General features: G+C 34.5%; 1 protein-coding gene across 1 annotated transcript in view; it reads right to left on the bottom strand.

Moving 5' to 3' along the window:
• The window catches only part of CNGB3 (cyclic nucleotide gated channel subunit beta 3), a 99,264-nt gene that overhangs the window by 9,742 nt on the left and 69,552 nt on the right, over window positions 1-19,970 (bottom strand). Inside the window, exons 7-10 of the mRNA XM_049632682.1 lie at window positions 16,900-16,950; window positions 14,027-14,113; window positions 10,706-10,770; window positions 9,599-9,721 (exon numbers count right to left, since the gene is read on the bottom strand). Of these exons, the coding sequence (XP_049488639.1) occupies window positions 9,599-9,721; window positions 10,706-10,770; window positions 14,027-14,113; window positions 16,900-16,950 (326 nt within the window). The remainder of the gene's footprint in view (window positions 1-9,598; window positions 9,722-10,705; window positions 10,771-14,026; window positions 14,114-16,899; window positions 16,951-19,970) is intronic.

The following is a 19,970-nucleotide window of genomic DNA, read 5'->3' as shown; positions in this document are numbered from 1 at the left end:
GTGCTCATGGGTTGGAAGAATAAATATTGTCAAAATGTCAATACTACCCAAAGCTATCTACACATTCAAAATTGCACCAGCATTCTTCTCGAAACTAGAACAAGCAATCCTAAAATTCATATGAAACCACAAAAGGCCCCCAATAGCCAAAGTAATTTTGAAGAAGACCAAAGCAGGAGGCATCACAATCCCAGACGTTAGCCTCTACTACAAAGCTGTCATCATCAAGACAGCATGGTATTGGCACAAAAACAGACACATAGACCAACGGAATAAAATAGAAACCCCAGAACTAGACCCACAAACGTATGGCCAACTCATCTTTGACAAAGCAGGAAAGAACATCCAATGGAAAAAAGACAGTCTCTTTAACAAATGGTGCTGGGAGAACTGGACAGCAACATGCAGAAGATTGAAACTAGACCACTTTCTCACACTATTCACAAAAATAAACTCAAAATGGATAAAGGACCTGAATGTGAGACAGGAAACCATCAAAACCTTAGAGGAGAAAGCAGGAAATGACCTCTCTGACCTCAGCCGTAGCAAACTCTTACTTGACACATCCCCAAAGGCAAGGGAATTAAAAGCAAAAATGAACTCTTGGGACCTCATGAAGATAAAAAGCTTCTGCACAGCCACGGAAACAACCAACAAAACTAAAAGGCAACCAACGGAATGGGAAAAGATATTTGCAAATGACATATCGGACAAAGGGCTAGTATCCAAAATCTATAAAGAGCTCACCAAACTCCACACCTGAAAAACAAATAATCCAGTGAGGAAATGGGCAGAAAACATGAATAGACACTTCTCTACAGAAGACATCCAGATGGCCAACAGGCACATGAAAAGATGTTCAACGTTGCTCCTCATCATGGAAATACAAATCAAAACCACACTCAGATATCACCTCATGCCAGTCAGAGTGGCCAAAATGAAGAAATCAGGAGACTATAGATGCTGGAGAGGATGTGGAGAAACGGGAACCCTCTTGCACTGTTGGTGGGAATGCAAACTGGTGCAGCCGCTCTGGAAAGCAGTGTGGAGGTTCCTCAGAAAATTAAAAATAGACCTACCCTATGACCCAGCAGTAGCATTGCTAGGGATTTACCCAAGTGATACAGGAGTACTGATGCATAGGGGCACTTGTACCCAATGTTTATAGTAGCACTCTCAACAATAGCCAAATTATGGAAAGAGCCTAAATGTCCATCAACTGATGAATGGATAAAGAAATTGTGGTTTATATACACAATGAAATACTACATGGTAATGACAAAGAATGAAATATGGCCCTTTGTAGCAACGTGGATGGAACTGGAGAGTGTGATGCTAAGTGAAATAAGCCATACAGAGAAAGACAGATACCATATGTTTTCACTCTTATGTGGATCCTGAGAAACTTAACAGAAACCCATGGGGGAGGGGAAGGTAAAAAAAAAAGAGGTTAGAGTGGGAGAGAGCCAAAGCATAAGAGACTCTTAAAAACTGAGAACAAACTGAGGGTTGATGGGGGGTGGGAGGAGTGGGAGGGTGGGTGATGGGTATTGAAGAGGGCATCTTTTGGGATGAGCACTGAGTGTTGTATGGAAACCAATCTGACAATAAATTTCATATCTTGAAAAAAAAAGATTCACTTAATTACATTTGGCTAAGGGTTTCATGGAGTCTATAGTGAAGTGGGAATGAAAGTTGGTATTAGTCTCATTGTGTATTTATTGTAATCTTTGTGCATGATTAGATATACTACTTGGTATATTCCATATACCACTGAATTCCTAAAGAAAAATGTGCTGTATATATACAACATCTCCATATATTATTACAGAGAGGCACTGGATTTAGTGGGTCCCATCTAGCAATTCTAGTTTCTAGGGTAGACACAGAAAAGCAGTACTGTTTACAGAATCCTAGACCTAGTTGTCTTTTTTTTTTGTCTAGGTGTGCCACATAAATATTTGTACTTCAAGTACTCGTGTTTTAGTCTTTGAGCAAGGGTGGTCCTTTTCTTGTGAAAAAGTTTACAGTTTTCAGATCTTCAAGCAGCAGGGAGTTGGAGGTTTTCAAAGAATCAAACTGCAGTTAAAGTCAATATTCAAAAAAAGATCTAGAAAGAAATCATTCATTTTGAAATTCAATACCTTTTGAAGGATATGAGTTTGTATTTTTTTTAAAACCTGGTGGAACAGAAAAATAATTAACTCTTTGGAGGGTATGAAACCAGTGTGCCAAGAGAATAAAAATATTACCACTTTGCAATTTTTTCTAGCAAGTTTCTTTGGACTTACTAATATTACAGTGAACTGGATGTCAAAGAGAGCCACCTTGAAGAAGTACAGAATTAATTTTATGGATTGCATTTTAACTTTTCAAATTCCAATTTATAATTTCCTATTACCTGATTTAGTTTGGTCACCGACCTAGGACCTGTGGGTCTTTTTAAATTAAGGAAATATATTGAACCCAATACTATCCAGAATGGGACAGGGACTAGATTCTCTCCCTACACAGCCATCTCCCTTGCAAGTGTTGGGATTACTGTCTTCTTCAAAGTCACTGCAATGTTAGCAGGAACAAATACATGAATTACTTTCTCTAATTTTCTTATTTGTGAATGCCAGGAGATAACAATCAAATGTGAAACTTAGGCATTGATTTTCCAAATCTGAAGAGTTAGCCTTGAACTATTTTTTGTTGTTTACGAATTAGTCTGCTATGTTAATTGGAAGTTTTCTGCCTTAATGCTTTGAAGTTTATTTTTGGATTCATGTCTCATGCACTCAGACATGCACAACCAAAGGTAAGATTTGTAATTTAATTAGATGGCATCTTATTGATTTTCCTAGGATTAGCTTAATTAGTCAAGTGTGTCCACCTCTAATATTAACATGCCAGGCAGATAGATCTTTTCAAGGAGATTCTATCTGGCTGATTTAATACATGAACTATCTAACAGGCTGTATATATAGCATTCCAAGTTAGAACACTAAGGCAGAATTTGACATAAAACCATAAAAAAACATTTAGTGTTGAAAACAGAAATTCTTCTGTGAAACAAACATGATATGAAACTTTCCCCCCAAGATTTCATTATAAAAAATTTCAAATAAACAGAAGAATCATAAGAATTTTACAGTGAGCACCCACTTTTTATAGTGAACACCTAGATTCTGCTATGAACATTTTATTCTACCTGCTTTGTCACATATCCTTCCACTTTTTCATTCAGGAATCCATCTTACTTTTTGGATGCATTTCAAAGTAATTTGCCAACCATAGACACTTCCTTCTAAATACTGTGCTTTAGAATATATATGTTAACCAGAGTTTGATATTTATGTAGAGTTATTTTAAAATTTTTAAAATACAATACATCTTAAGTATATTATTTGATGAATTTTGACAAATGTATACACTTGTGTAACCCAAACACCGATCAAGACCTAGAACATGCTACTTCTCCAGAAAGCTCCCTCATTCCTTTTCCCAGAGGTAACCACTCTTCTAATGTTTTCTACCAGAGATGAAGTTTTGCCTGTTTTAGAATTTCACACAAATGAAATCACATCACATGTACACTTTTCTGTAAGATGTCTTTCACTCAGAATAATGATTTTGAAATTTATTCATGTTGTGTGTATCAATAGTCTATGCTTTTTAATTGCTGAGTATTATGCATTGCATGAACATAGCACAGTTTGTTTATTCTCCTGTGTATGAACACCTAGGCTGTCCCAAGTTTTTGGTTGTTATGAATAAACATTCTTGAATGCACTTATATGAGTTTTTAATAGACATATATTTTTATTTATTTTGGGTAACTATTTATGTTTGAATTTTTGTTTGTAAGGTATATATTTTTTCCACGTTTTTATTTAAACTCCAGTTAGTTAACATACTGTGTAACATTAATTTCAGTGTAGAATCTAGTAATTCATCACTTACATACAACATGTAAGGTGTACGTTGAATTGTAAAAGAAATCGTCAAATCTTTTCCCAAAGTGGTTGCCATTTTGCGTTCCCTTCAACAATGTATGAGGGTTTCATTTGCTTCACGTTCTTAACCTAACACTTGGTATTTACAGTCTTTTTATTTTTGCTATTGTGGTGGATGTGTAGTGGGACATGTGACTTTTTTTTTTTTAAAGTAGGTTTCACGCCCAGCACAAGCCTAGTGTGGGGCCTGAACTGATGACCTTGAGATCAAGACTTGAGCTGAGATCAAGAGTCTGACACTTAACTGACTGAGCCACCCAGGCACCCTGGGTAAATGCAATTTTTAACAGGATCTAATTTAATACTTTATGTGTGGATTTTCTTAACTGCTGCTATCCATCTTAGTCCCAAATTTCTGTAAATTTATCACTGGAGGCACTGAGTATGAGGGAACATGTTCACATTAGAAGGTAAGTTCCAAAAAGACAGCTATTTATGGACTTAGCACAATAAGAGTTTAATAATATTTGTTGAATGATATGAAAGAATAAGTGAATGGTTATGCACACCTAGACTTATTGAAATAAAAACATGGGAAGACTACATCTGTGAGCACATCTGTGAAATCTCCTTCCAGACTCCTCCCTGTCATGCTGCCAGCTGCCTTTCCTCTCCTTTCTGGTCCACTAAACTCGTTGCTGTTCTGGTATGTTTCTGTTACATCCAAAGGGTGTGTAGTGTCTAGTGTGAAGACTTTTCTTCTTTCTTTTCTCTTCTTTTCTTTTTTCTTTTCCCTCCTCTCCCCCCTCCCCTCCCTCCTTCCCTCTTTCCCTCCCTCCCTTCCTTCCTTCCTTCCTTCCTTCTCTGCCGGTGTCTGAACTGAAGTATAGGAGATCCTGAATAATTACCTTCATCTATCTCAGTCTCATCATCTTTATGTGTAGAATGAAGGGTGGTAAGTTGTCCTAAATTTCCCTAGCACTATGGTATAGTAAATTCATTCCTTCCTTACCCTGTCGAAAATCATGATTCCCATGACAGCTTTGCATGGTTTCTACTCTTGCATTTGAAGGTATATATTTTAAGGATTGGGGCTAGGCATTTAAGACATTTGTGGACACTCGGAAATTTATGCCAGTAAATGACTAAACTGTGGTATACATGGACAAAGGACAAAGGTACATTGGGGATATTTCTGTGTTCCAAATAACCTTAACTACTTATGTTTTCTTTTTGAGCTAAGCCTTTTCCTTCTTTGTCAAATTTCACAGTTGACTGAAGGATGCCATCTATTCAATATGAATGAAAATGACTCCTTGTCTTCTATTGAAATGAACAGACATTATTATTCTGGTAAGGATTAATGGAATAGAATTAAACTTGACTCTTATTTTAATTGTTCACAATGTTCTACTTATGATCCACAATTTGCTGCCTAATTCTAATGAGGGCAAAGGCTATGAGTCCAGTGGCCTCATAAACAACCTTCACTTTATAGGTCATCAGAAACTATCACAAGGGTTAAGTAAGAAATGCTTTGGGCTTACAAAGCCAAGAGTATTATGAAGAGATAGAAGGGGTATAGTAGTGGATGGTGATGTTTAAAAACTTCGAGGAAAATGTAAGTATGTTAATAACTACCATATGCAATCTTACAATATATAAACATGCAGCAGCATTTATATATTATAAATACATATAAAACATATACAAAATACATGTGCCCCTGACAGCTGGTAATAGGATTATTAGAGCTTAGTTTTGAGTAAGAACCCTTCAATGAGCAGAGCAGAGCCTATGAAGTAATTCTTATCTTGATAATCAGAGAATGTGGGCTGTATGATACCAATGCTGTGAAATGTAGTGAAAATTGCCTATTGGCAAGAAAACTACCACTTTTTGTAATTTTCCATGAATGATTAAAAAGAATGGGTGGTTTCTAATTCTTGGGTGCAAAGAGCTATTTTTATCTGTTAAATTAAGCTTGTTTTAAAAAGCTTCTGCACAGGGTGAAGGAAACAATCAACAAAACTAAAAGGCAATCTTTGGAACAGGAAGAGATATTTGCAAATGACATCTCTGATAAAGGGTTAGTATCCAAAACCTATAAAGAACTTATAAAACTCAACACCCAAAACCCAAAAAAATCCAGTGAAGAAATGGGTAGAAGACATGAACAGACACTTTTCCAAAAGAAGACATCCAGATGGCTAACAGACACATGAAAAGATGCTCAACACCACTCATCATCAGGGAAATACAAATCAAAACCACAATGAGATGCCACCTCACACCTGTCAGGATGGCTAGAATTAACAACTCAGGAAACAACAGATGTCGGCAAGGATGTGGAGAAAGGAGACCCCTTTTGCACTGTTGGTGGGAATGCAAATTGGTTCAGCCACACTGGAAAACAGTATGGAAGTTCCTCAAAAATTTAAAAATAGAACTACCCTACGACTGAGCAATTGCACTACTAGGTATTTATACAAAAGGATACAAAAGTGCTGATTTGAAGGGGCACATGCACTCTGATGTTTATATAGCAGCATTATCAATGATAGCCAAAAATATGGAAAGAGTGCAAATGTCCATTGACTGATGGATAAAGAAGTTGTGACTGATGAATGGATAAAGATGTAATATATATATATATATATATATATATGTATAATGTAATATTATTCTGCCATGAAAAAGAATGAAATCTTGCCATTTGCAGTGAAGTGGATGGAGCTGGAGTGTATTATGCTAAACAAAATAAGTTAGTCAGAGAAAGACCAATACCATATGATTTCACTCATGTGGAATTTAAGAAACAAAATAGATGAACATTAGGGGAAAGAAAAAAAGAGGGAGGCAAACCATAAAAGAGACTCTTAACTATAGAGAAAAAACTGAGGGTTGCTGGAAGGGAGGTGGGTGGGGGGAAGGGTTAAATGAGTGATGGGTATTAAGGAAGGCATTTGTTGTGATGAGCACTGAATGTTGTATATAAGTGATTAATCACTAAATTCTACTCCTGAAACCAATGTTACATTATATGTTAAGTAACTAGAATTTAAGTAAAACTAGAAGCATAAAAAAAATCGAGCTTGTTAAGTGGGTTCTCAAATCTTTTATATCTTTACTTATTGTTTTGGTTGCTTGGTCAATAAATAGTTGTGCGTTGATATCGCACACTTTGATGGCACATTTGCCAATTTCTCTTCCTTCTATTAATTTTTGCTCTATGACTTTCTTTGATTTATTGTATTTTATTAGCATATACACATTTAGAATTGGGATATACTGATGGTGAACTGAAATTTATACCATTTTATGGTAATCTTTTTATATACAATAATTAAAAAAAAATTTTTTAACATTTATTTATTTTTTGAGAGACAGAGACAGAGCATGAGCGGATAGGGGACAGAGAGAGAGGGAGTCACAGATTCCGAAGCAGGCTCCAGGCTCTGAGCGGTCAGCACAGAGCCTGACACGGGTCTCAAACTCACAAACCGCAAGATCATGACCTTGAGCCAAAGTCGGACTCTTAACCGACTGAGCCACCCAGGTGCCCCTAGAATAATTTTTGTTTTAAAGTCTATTCTGACTAATATTAATTGGCAATCTCTTTAAGTTAGTGAATTTAGTCCATATTAATTTATTGTGCTTAACCGACTGAGCCACCCAGGCGCCCCTAGAATAATTTTTGTTTTAAAGTCTATTCTGACTATTATTAATTGGCAATCTCTTTAAGTTAGTGAATTTAGTCCATATTAATTTATTGTGCTTATTGGTATATTTTAAGTTGTTTCTACTATCTTATTTTGTGTTGTTTTGCCTTTCTGCTTTTCTATTTTCTATATTTCTCCCCAGAACTTCCTTACTTTGTTTTTGCCTTTTTTTTTTTTTTTGGACTTGTTGAAATTTTTTTTTTTTTAGTTTTTTCATTCCTTTTTTTCCCCCTTCTACTGAGTAAAAAGTTATGTTCTTTATTTCTGTTCCACAGTGGCTATCTCACCATTCTGCTCCAAGTTATTAGACACATTTATTTTTTAGACTTTGGAGACTCTTTTTACTTTGTAGAGAATTCAATAATTATTGAAAACTGCTTTATTGTAATTTATTTAGAAATGTATATTATAACAAGTAATTTTATGACAAAAATTATAAATAATATATTTTGTCTTTTAGAGAAGAGGTGCTTTGGATATCTGGTCTGCACTAGAGTGGGAATTATAATTCTAAAATATTAGCAAACATTAGCTTAAATTTCTTATGGGTTGAAGCTGGTTTCTTTTTTCTTGCTATATCACAGATCTGGTCATTACCTCTTTTTGCTTACTTCCTTTCTTCTTCCCTGCCTTCTTTAAGTACTTAACATATAGTAAGTGTTTTAATATACTTAACAGTGTTCTAGGCCTGGGAACAAGATATAGTCTCTAGAAATGCTGCAGAGAGACATCCAGGTGTGAAAAGAGAATTAGTTCCACTTTTTCTGGAAGGCATTTTGATGCATCTCTATTATCTTGCTGATTTGATAAGAAGCGTTATCAGACTGAGGCTGCTAATAATGTTAGATTACACACTCACTTTTAGGCATTATTTAATACAGTTGGTGCCTTACTCATTTTTCTATATAAATTCATCATTTATATTAAACTAAATATATACTTAATCCACATTCTAAAGGAAATTACTTGTAGATTTGGTTATAAACTTTCCAGGAATAGATATTCTCTGTGTGTGTGTGTGTGTGTGTGATATGTTTTCCCAGTCAGTGAGCCTTCTGACTTTAAATTTCTAACATCAGTTCTGGTTAAAAGTTCAAAAAAATGTTGTTTTAATCCCTCACACATATTCCGCTCACTCTAGGTAGTATGTAATTTTGTGAAGTATCTTCACTCCTATAATTGCTTTCTTTCCCAAGGCTGCTGTGAGTTGCTCTTCAAAGTCATGCTGGGACCTGCCCTTTTCCATTAAGGACATTGCCTTATAATATGCTCAATGTCACTTCATTGGAGCAGAAAGTTAGGGGAGTCTACTTTATGCCAGGTTCTTGTATCTACCAAAAGGAAATCTCACTATTAAATAACCTAGTTGCCATTCCTGAGTCCTGATTCTACTGCCCTAAATTTTTCAAATGATCTCTTTTATTCCTGTGATACTTGCACATCTAATTGTCAAGTTTAATTTATGGTCCTTGTTACTCTGTAAGTATTTAATTGAGTTAGTTGTTAGAGCTGACTCATAAACCCATAAAACCCTTCAGTGGTAAACTAATTAGCTACCTCACCTGACCTCCAAATAATTAACATTGTTCATTACTAACAATCAGCACTGGAGTTATTAAAAGTTATCTTATCACTCAGTTGTCTAAAGCAGAGGCTTTCAAACTTTTCTGATCATAATCCAGAGCAAGAAATGCATTTCCCAGGTCAACCCAGGATGCACACACACACACACACACACACACACACACACACACCTACTAGGTATGACAGACTGATATTTTCTATTTTATTCTCCTCTGCTTTATTTTCTTTCACTTAGAAACATACTGCCTATTAATGGATTGTGACTTACAGTTTCAAAAACACTAGCTTAAGGAAACATGTACACTGAAACAGAAAGTTAAGAATCCATGTTTCCTTCAAATTAAAACTTACTTGTTTCCTTCACCATCATACACCCATTTAGTACTTCCAATTCCTTCATAGTCTGAAGCCCAGTAATAAATACAGGCATTAATGTGCAGAGTAAACAGCAAGTATCCAGTTGTTCGAATGACTCTGCCAAGGAGAATAAATGCAAAGAGACGCTCATGTTGTTTCTGGAATACAGCCTATTTTAACATTTTCTTTTTCTTAAAGTCTCCACTGAATCTCCTTGCTTTAAATTTGTGAACTGTTAACTCTCGTTAGTACAGTATAAAATGATGGTGTCATTGCATGTTTTCTAACTGCAATGTCTTGACTGGGACTGACAGAGTGTAAAAAAAAAAAAAAAACCCTTCCTCTCTTTTCACAGATGGTATGAATCAACTCCCTGAAAGACATGCCTCGAGGGTCACCTCTCCACTTTGAGTCCCATAAAATACGCCACTCTGATTTAACTGGATATCTCTGAAAATCTCATGGGACTTTACGCTACGATTAATAGTGACTAGAAGTCTTCTGTGCAAGTGAAGTTCAGGACAGCAAATGAATGAAATTCAGATTAAAATGAATTGTCATGTTGGGGTGCCTGGGTGGCCCAGTCGGTTAAGTGTCCAGCTTCTGCTCAGGTCATGATCTCAGGGTTCATGGGTTTGAGCCCCACGTGGGGCTCTGTGCTGACAGCTCAGAGCTCTGAGCTTGGAGCCTGCTTCAGATTCTGTCTCCCTCTCTCTCTGCCCCTCCCTGCTCACACTCTGTCTGTCTTTCTCTCTCTCTGTCTCTCAAAAATAAACATTTAAAAAAGATGAATTGTCATGAGAAAGATGCAGAATCAATTTGTGAAGGAACACATTTATCTGTACTTGTTATGACTGAAGCAGGTAATACATTCTATTTTTAGTCTTATATTTGTATAAAATCTAATATGATTTTCATGCTTTTATCTCACTTCAAAATATTCAAGTCTGTTTTAAAACATAACCCTATATTTTATATAACCAAAAATTTGAGATTATTCTGTTTCTTTCACAGGGATATCATATTCTTTCCAAATGCTGCTAAACTGTTGTGCCATTGCTTTCTCTGCCACCCCTGGAAGTATACTGAGTCATACTTTACCTGTAGATATATGCCTTGTCCATTATAGACTCTAGGTGATGATTAAACTCGAAAAATGAAGTGTACTATGTAGAAAACGAACAAAAGAAATCCCAAAGTGTGTTAGTCTTAAATACATATATTTAAACCAAACTATGTAAAATAAATTTTATTTGTTACTTAAAATAATTCCATTCATAAGTCTTCAAAACAAACAAACAAACAAACAAACAAACAACAAGGGTCTATTTACTTGTATCTTCCTCTGGTCAGTACATTTTAGAATGGTGCAAACTCCCAGTGCTTCTTGCTTTATTTTATTTCTACTCTCTAGTTACAGTCTTGTTTGTAATGTCTTTGAAAATCAAGCTTAAAAACATTTCTTTCCTTTTTCTTTTTAAAGCATCTAACAGAACTCTATTTTACAATAATTAAAATCACACTCACCCTAAGACACAACTAAAATAGGCAAAGTATAATATAATATATTGAAGTCATAAATAGGTGTTAAGTCCAGTTGCTTAACACTAGCATTATTTTTAAGCAAGTTGCATTAAATGAGCATTTACTTCAACAAAATTTAAAGTCCAGTAATAGTAGCATTGGTTAGCTATTCTTGACATTGTTCAAAGAGGTACAGTGAGTTTACATGCATGTAATCCAGAGTTGCTATTTCCCTCAAGGTCTCTTCCTGCTTACATCATCTTCTATCTCAACTCATACACCCTACATGAACTCCTCTTTCATTACTATATGCAGTATAAGGCAAGAGGAAGAGCATGAAATCCACAGCCAAACTCCAATCTCACCTCTGCCATTTACCAACTATGCAACATTGGAAAAGTCACTAAATATTTCTGTATCTTGGTTTCCTCATCTGTAAAATGGGAACAGTAAGACAACATATCTCCTGAAGCAGTTGCATCCATACAAGAGTTAGTGTATTTAATTATTTAATTATTAATTTAAGACTCACAGAATCTTACAGATATAAGGGACTATTGAATATTACTTAGTTCATGGTTTATTTAGTTCAAAATTGATCCGATGTAAATATGACTGCAATAGAACATTTAAAATTACAAAACAGATACAATAGGAATCACTGTTTACCTAGAAATACACACAAATGACTTGCTTTTCCAGAATCCTTAGTAGGAAAAATCCCTCATTCGGTTGAGATAATTTCAATTTGTGGTAACTTGTTTATTGTGCTCTTAATAGAAATTTGCACAAAGGTGTTTTTAAGTTTAGCTTAAGTGTTCACTGTAGAGAAAATTTATATTTTTAATTTGTATTCTCATATATAATTTGGAGACTGAGAAATGAAATTTTTCCTAGGGAATTGTGCATTAAAATGACACACTTATTTGTGAAATGACTAGACTATTGGGCTATGAAAACAAGATCAATGTTGACTTTCAGGGTATTCTATATTTAAAAAGCCTATTGAATATAGAGAGTCTTTGGACACCTCAGAGATACAGAGATGAGGTGTAAAGAGTTGGCTTTTTTGAAGTTTTTATTATAATGCCAGACAAACTCCCAAATCCATAGGAACCTGAGTCTTCCTGGAAAGTTGGTTATCTCTGAGCAGGAATCTCTGGCAACTTTCATGTGTGATTAGACATTTGATGAGGGATGGCCTGCCTGCTAAGTTGCTTGGAAAGTTAAGTTTTGCTCCAATCTAGACCCACATTCCAAGGTGAAACCAGAAATCTCTAGAGTTGTCTTAAATGTGTTAAAATATAAAGGAAAGTCCCTTTCAACTTGAAAAAAATTATGGGTGGGGTGCCTGGGTGGCTCAATCGGTTAAGCATCTGACTTGGCTAAGGTCATGATCTCTTAGTTTGTGAGTTAAGCCCTGCATTGGGTTCTGTGCTGACAGCTCAGGGCCTGGAATGGAGCCTGCTTCAGATTCTGGGTCTTCCTCTCTCTCTGCCCCTCCCTGTCTCTCTCTCTCTCTCTCTCAAAAATAAATAAACATTGAAAAAAATAAAAAAAAAAAAACCCAAAAATTATGGGCATGGAAGGAAAGCCCTTTCAGGTTGAAGTTTATTTGCCAATGTGATTACAGTAAAAAATTTGGAGTCAAAAACATGGGATAGAATCTACATTTTTTTATCCTGCTAATCCTCATCTCTAAAATGAAGTTATTCGAGGAATAAATGGTGTCACGAATATTAAGTTTAACAAAGTTTGCAGCCCCAAGCATGTATTCAACAAAGAGCAGCTGCTTTTTTTTTTTTTTTTTGCTGCTATTGCTGCTGTTGTCAGGCTCCACCATGTCCCCAGGTTATGCTGTATTGTCTTCCCAAGATGTGAGAGAGATAACCACTTAAAATTTATAAAATCTTTGGTGTTCCTTTTATAAAGGTTGTTTTTGGGAATACATTATTGTTGCTATTTTAAAGGTTTACATGAAATTTCACGTCCTGACTCTCCTCAGATTTGTTTTAGGTGCCTGATGAAGCTGAGTTATAAAATGTTTATATCTTAGAATCTTTTTGAGTAAGTAATGCATTCCCACAGTTTAAAAACAATAGGAAACATATGCCTTTCAAAGTCTTGCTCCCATTCCTGTCCCTATTCATTCTAATTTTCCCTCCTGCCTTCCATCCCCACCCCAGCTAACCATTTTTATTAAATTCATTTGGTAGTTTTTCACTGTTTATATAAATACAAAGAAATGGAATATTTTCCTCTTTCTGTTATAGAAAAGTTATTAATGTTCTATAAACTATTCCGTAACTAGCTTTTAAAAAAATTATCCTTAAGGTCTTCCTGTATAAGTTCATACAAAACTTTCTTTTTATTTATTTATTTCTGGTGTTACAAAGTTTTCTATTATATAGGTGTCCTACAACGTATTTAACTAGTTCCCTGTTGGTGGATATTTGAGTTATATCTAAATATGTACACAATTCTGTTATGCAAAAAGCATTTGCAGTTTTCTTCTAGAATTACAGATGAGTAACATAACTTAAAGGTAATCTAATCTATCATTTTACTGCCTGTGTTCTTGGTATTGTGACCATCTAATGAAAAAGGACAAATGGGAAAGAATATAATTATGAAAGATTCGTTTGTAGTTATAGTTGTATGTAGAAGTACAAAGGCATTCCTATCTTAGATTATAAAAATACCTCTTGTGAGACATAGAATAATCAAAAACAACTTCCATTAGTAGAAACAATGATGTTTTTCCTTCATTCAGTTTTAAAATTCATAGCATTGATAAAGGCAGAAAAATGGACAGTTTGGGAAAAATTAAAAATATACTTTTAGGACATTTTAAATCATTTCAAGATTATAAAAAGAAATTAAATATAGTTATCTTACCTTTAATATCCTATTTGCCCTAAATATTGGATTAAACCCAAAGAAGACGTAGAAAACATCAAATGGCATTATTGATGCAACATCCAGCTGTTGGAAAAACATATTCACAATCATTGTATTTATGTGCTTTTTTGGACATGGATTGATTTATACCAATATGTAAGAGCTGACTGGGTACCATGAATTATTTGTTGTTTAATACAAAACTGCCTTCAGTTAAGTATGCCCGGTGTCACTGAAAGGTATATTAGCACCATGAAAATAACAACACTATTTTGTAGTCTACTTCCAATGTTTTTCATTTCCACTTTGACGCATCTGAGCTCTCCTTAGGCTCTGAATTTTCTGTAATTTCTGTTGAGCTGTCACATATACTTCAGAGATGGCATGGTTGCTAATGTTAAAATACATTTTAATAGTGTTTTAAACATGGGGCTTTTGGACTGAAAGTCGTCAATTCTTGATTTTATTAGAAACCATTGCACATTAAACGCAGTTGTATATTTTTATGTTTCAGCCAATACTCCAGTATTCAGGCCTGATTATACTGTTGGTGGTTCTTCCAGATACCTCAGTTCTCTCTACTTCTCTCTCTTCGGGATGGTATTGCTAACAATAAACTGCTATGAAATCTATCTCTTAGACACTGTGCAGGCTGAGATAGAGGAAAGGAACCAGTCCCATTTACAATTAATTAGTAACTCCAATAGGAGTTGAAAGTATTATTATAGCTCAAAAAATATATACATTAAAATCTGTCATGTATTTAATTATTCTCGTCTTCTATTATCCTGGCAGTTGCAAAATGGCAACATCACTTGCATACTTTCCTGATTGCAATGATAACAATAAGAAATTCTTTTAGTAAGATATATTCATTTTCATTAATTTTTATACAGTTTTGAAAAATAGAGTAATTTAAAAAACATTTAATTTATTTAAAACATTTAAGAGCAGTTAAGGGCTTTTTGTAAGGCATATGAAATGGAAAGTTGAGGTAATTAATTGCATACCAGAATTTCACAATAACTTAGTGTTACTAAAGAGAAATGAAACTTTTAGTTTAAATTAATCAGACTGGCTATTACAAACAAATTCTTTACAGATAGTATTGGTTTATAAATTACATCATATCCTCAAACCTCATTAATTTTACCCTACAGATATTGAGCCTTGTAACAAGTTGAGACGAATACAGAACAGCTATTAAAATAATGTCATATAAGTATAAAAGCAGGAGCATAGAATTGTTAACTTGTCTAGTGTTATTGCAGCACTCATGTTTTTTGGCTCAAATCATAATAATCTTTTTAAATTCTTTAAAATAAATTTATTAGAACTAATATGTCAGAATTATGGTCTTTTTACTTGCTGTCTATCCAATTGCTCAACTGCCCACTTTAATTCTCTATGTAGTCATTAGCTGTGTTTGATATTAACACTCTAGTGTTAGATAAAGATGATTTATTTCTCATTGAATTGTAGAAAATTGAATAGAGTAAGAATTGACCAATACTGAACTCTGTACAAGGCACCTTACAAAACATGTTGGGATTGAAATAGGAGTAAACTATTGTTTCTGTCCACAAGAAATTAACAATCTAATAGTGGAATAATGAATCACAAAAATAACTAGACAAGCAGGATGTGCTAAGAGAATTCAAAATGAGTGACCACAATTGAATAAATGTAAAATTTTACATTTGTAAACCCACATTAAATGTATGAGTTAATTTGCCTTTATTCAAATTCAAGATAGTGATTAAGAGTTTAGAATAAGTTTTGTGACACTTAAAAAGAATATACATCCTCTTGTGGAGTTCATCAAAGTAGCATAGATTATGAATATGTCTAAGTATGTGGCAATTTTTTACAAAGAAAATTAGTTGGAGATAAAAACAAATTGAAAGAGATTTTAATCACCATAGACTGCCAATGGGGACAATAGGGTTCCTAAACCCAGATTTGTATTTTTATACAAAATTCGAGGCCACAGAAGTGTTCTTGAAATGGGAGGTTGGACTTACACAAGTTAGGTAAGCTTGGATATCTCCCAAATCTGTATTTCTCAAAGGTAGGAGGGACAAATAAAAGATAACAAAGTATTTGGGTGTAAATAATCATGAGTGAAAAAACATACAATTATATTGTTATTTGAGGAAAGAGGGTGCCATATTATAATATAAATAATTGCTTCTTTTCTATTTTATTTATATGAACAACAAAGAAATAGGAGTAGAACAATTTGATAGACTTTTACAACATGGTATGTGAATTGGAGGCTAGCATTCTATATGAATAAGACAAAGTACAGTATAACCTTGGTTTGTGAGCACAATTCATTCCGGAAACACGCTTGCAATCCCAAGCACTTGTATATCAAAGCGAATTTCAAGAACCATTGGCTCAGTTGTGATCATGTGACATTTGGATCATGTACTACTCATATTGCAAGATACTGCCCGTTTATCAAGTTAAAATTTATTAGAAATGTTTGCTCATCTTGCAGAACACTCACAGAACAAGTTACTCATGATCCAAAGTTTTACTGTACACTCCATACTTCTTTACTGATATTTTATTCAGAATTTAAATGTGAGCACTAACATTGTGTTGTGCTTGATAAAGATGCATATAAAGAACAAAGCAAAAGCAAAAATACTTCTTCCTTACAAGGAAGTATACCATGTAATTATTGAGAAGCAAAAACTTCAGGTTTGCCTTTGCTTAATAGAACTTCATCTGTATAAACTTTGTTACAAAAGCTACAATTCAAAAAGAAGCAGATTTTGAAAAAAGAAATTTGTAGATGGGACTTAAAATCAAAATGGCAATGGATAACTTGCATAATTTTGAAATTGTAAGCCACCTACCTGAAATTTTGTAGAACTCCTGTAGTGTGTCTTTAACTCATTTGAATCCACCTGAAATGTGATATTTTGAATTAATTTTACCAAATTTCATCAATTATTTTTCTCACTGTGATAAATATATATACCTATTTCTCTTTCCTGGTTCCTTGTAACTTCAGCCCATAAATATGCTCTATCCTCTCATCTCTTAAAACAGAATAAAAATCTTCTTTGGTGTTTGTTTTGTTTTTGCTATTGACCTATTATTTGTCACACTCAAGCTTCTAAAGAAGTTGCCTACATTGCTTTATTTTGCATCCTTCCCTCAAATTTCCTCCTTGATCCATGGCAATTTGGTGACAATTTGACTTGTTCTCATTTTTCTCATCCCATTAAGACGACCAATATGAATGCCACCAACAACGTCCTAATGATCACACCAAGGGAATCCTTGTATTCTTCTATGGCATTCACCATGTTTTGAAATCACACATATTTCTTGGCTCATTTATTTAAAATCAGTGTATTCCATTAAATGATAATCTATCTTAGGACAGGGTTGACTTTGTTTAGCAACTGTATATAGTTAGTGACTAGAATATACTAGGAATCCAATAAATACTTATTGAGTGGATAAACAGATCAAGGAATGAAGAGATGACTAAAAAATTTGATATTTGTCTTTGAAACTTTTTCTTTCCAAAGAATCTGTAATGCCATTTTTCATTTACGTCTTCAGTTCTAACTATTTGGTGACTTTTTTTTCCCTTTAATTCCAGGGCTAGCCATTTAAACGGCAACATTCCCCAGGACTTAGCTCTCTTCTCCCCCTCTTTATACTTGCTTCCTAGAAAACTTCACCCACTTAAATGGTTTCAAATATACCCATGTACATTGATGCTAACAAAGATCTACTGCCATCTAATATCACTTTCTGGAGATATTGACCCACACAAACAACTGCCTATTGTCTTCTTCACTTAGCAATTCTGCTTATCTCAAATTTAATTTATATCAGACCTGAATTCATCATGATTCTCCATTCCCCTCAAGCCTAATCATCCTCCCACCTCCTCCTCTTGAGTATCCTATGAGCATCCTCATCTATATTGGTCAGTGATCCTAGACCACTCATTTTCCCTCAGTCCTCATCCAACCAGAAACCAATTCTATGATTCTTCTTCCTACACTTTTCTGATGTCCATTCTCTTCTTTTGGCATGGGTCTCTTTGCTATAGTCTTGTTCCCCTTGATCCATTCTATAATTGCAGCTAGATGATCTCAGTAAATCAGATTACTTAACAATCACCATTTATGTGAAATCCTCTGTTTCTACATGACTTAAAAACAAACAAACAAACTCCCTTTCATAGTCTATAAGGCTCTACTTTGTCTCACTCACCTCCTGCAGCATCCCATATCCACTTTATTCAGCAGTTCCTCAGATGCATCAGTTTCTCACTTTTGTGACTTTGCCTATGCTATTCTCAGAGCTTGGAACTTACCTTTTTTCCCTTTTTTGTGGGATGGAGATGTGCAGATAATGGAAATTCATTCATCAATATTTGGACCAGGTGTCCTCTCCTTCACATGGTTTTCTCTGTACCTCATAACCCCTAGGGCTCACCTCTGTCATGACTCACATTACAAAACCTTACCATTTTCCTTTTGTGTGTCTGTCCTTCATAGGGTGAGTTACTTAAGGGGGTCCATATCTTTGTCTTCTTTTTCCAGTTTCTAATGCAACACTTAGCACATAGTAGGTGCCCAATAAATATATGATAAGCGATAGATGAAGAAGCATTTGTCACTCTTCAGATCTAAAAGAATTAATGCTAATACTGGATTTATACTCTTATATTTTAGTTATAGGTAGGGAGGAATTGTCTATGTATTACTAATGATCTGACCAAAGTATTTTAATTTGGACACATGGAAGCAGTGTCTTCTAACAGTTATCATCCAGACTGTCCAAGCTCAGAAGTTTTAAACTATTGCCAAGCAATGCTAAATACTGGTTAGCCAACTCACCAATTCCTGTTCCCCTCACATTTTTTGGCTATAATTTTTACCCATGCACATATACTGTATCTTACAGAAATATATTAGAAAAAATATAAGACATGCTCATCTAATGATTTTACTGTGAAACACAATGACTTATTTAGCCACTGGTAAGACCTAGACAGTAGTTTAAGTTGAATCATGTACTGAGCTTGAGTAAAATCAGTCAGCTCTTTCAAAGCTCATCTGGGACTGACAGATAAATTTCAAGTGCTATGAGGATAAAATACCACCCTCTCCTCCAACCTTGGAAGAATGATTTTAGCACTTTTATCCTTTTACTTTTAGGCTTGTTTATGATCCTGTAATTGAATAAATGTAAATGAAACTAAACCTTGTTATAGTAGAGGAAATGTCATCTAGTGATTCTAAAATTTTCTTTGGAGCACTAAATAAATTAGGTATTATTAGTTGTATGAGGATCTGCATGCTTACTGCTAACAATTAGGCACTTATTTAAAAAATGTTGCCCTATTTAATTCTCTTTCTCTCTTTTAAGCCTTGTCATTATGCCGGCAACATTTTTTTCAGGGGAGGCTTACTTTATGAAGGATAGATATGCTGACTGCACCTAAATCCTCTTCCAACAGATAGTTTGTGAAGAAGCTTTACCCAGGTATGATTATATTTACTTCTTCTGAAAAATAATTCATAGAAACTCCATAATTTCATATAGAACAGATAGAAATGTTTCAAAAAATAGTAATATCATCTGAAACAACTACAATGCAGATTAAATAATTATTCAAGGAAAGAAGATTCTTGAACCAAGTTTGCCATTCATTCACTCCTTCAAACATTTCTTGGATATACTCTCTGAATTCCTAAAATAGGCAAATGAATTGAATACTGTCCTTATCTCAAGAAACTTATTACCAGGTAAGAAAGAGAGCTACATATAAAAATAGGAGACAATAAGGGAAGTTAAATGTGTGGATATTCATTCATTTGATTCATTCAACAACTTACTGTATATCTTTTAGACTCCAGAGTCTGGCCTCAGTGTACACATTGTCTTATTCTTCACA

This window comes from Panthera uncia, chromosome F2 (assembly GCF_023721935.1).
Source record: "Panthera uncia isolate 11264 chromosome F2, Puncia_PCG_1.0, whole genome shotgun sequence".
In the NCBI taxonomy this organism is placed as follows: Eukaryota; Metazoa; Chordata; class Mammalia; order Carnivora; family Felidae; genus Panthera; species Panthera uncia.
This window is presented reverse-complemented; position numbering and strand designations above follow the sequence as displayed.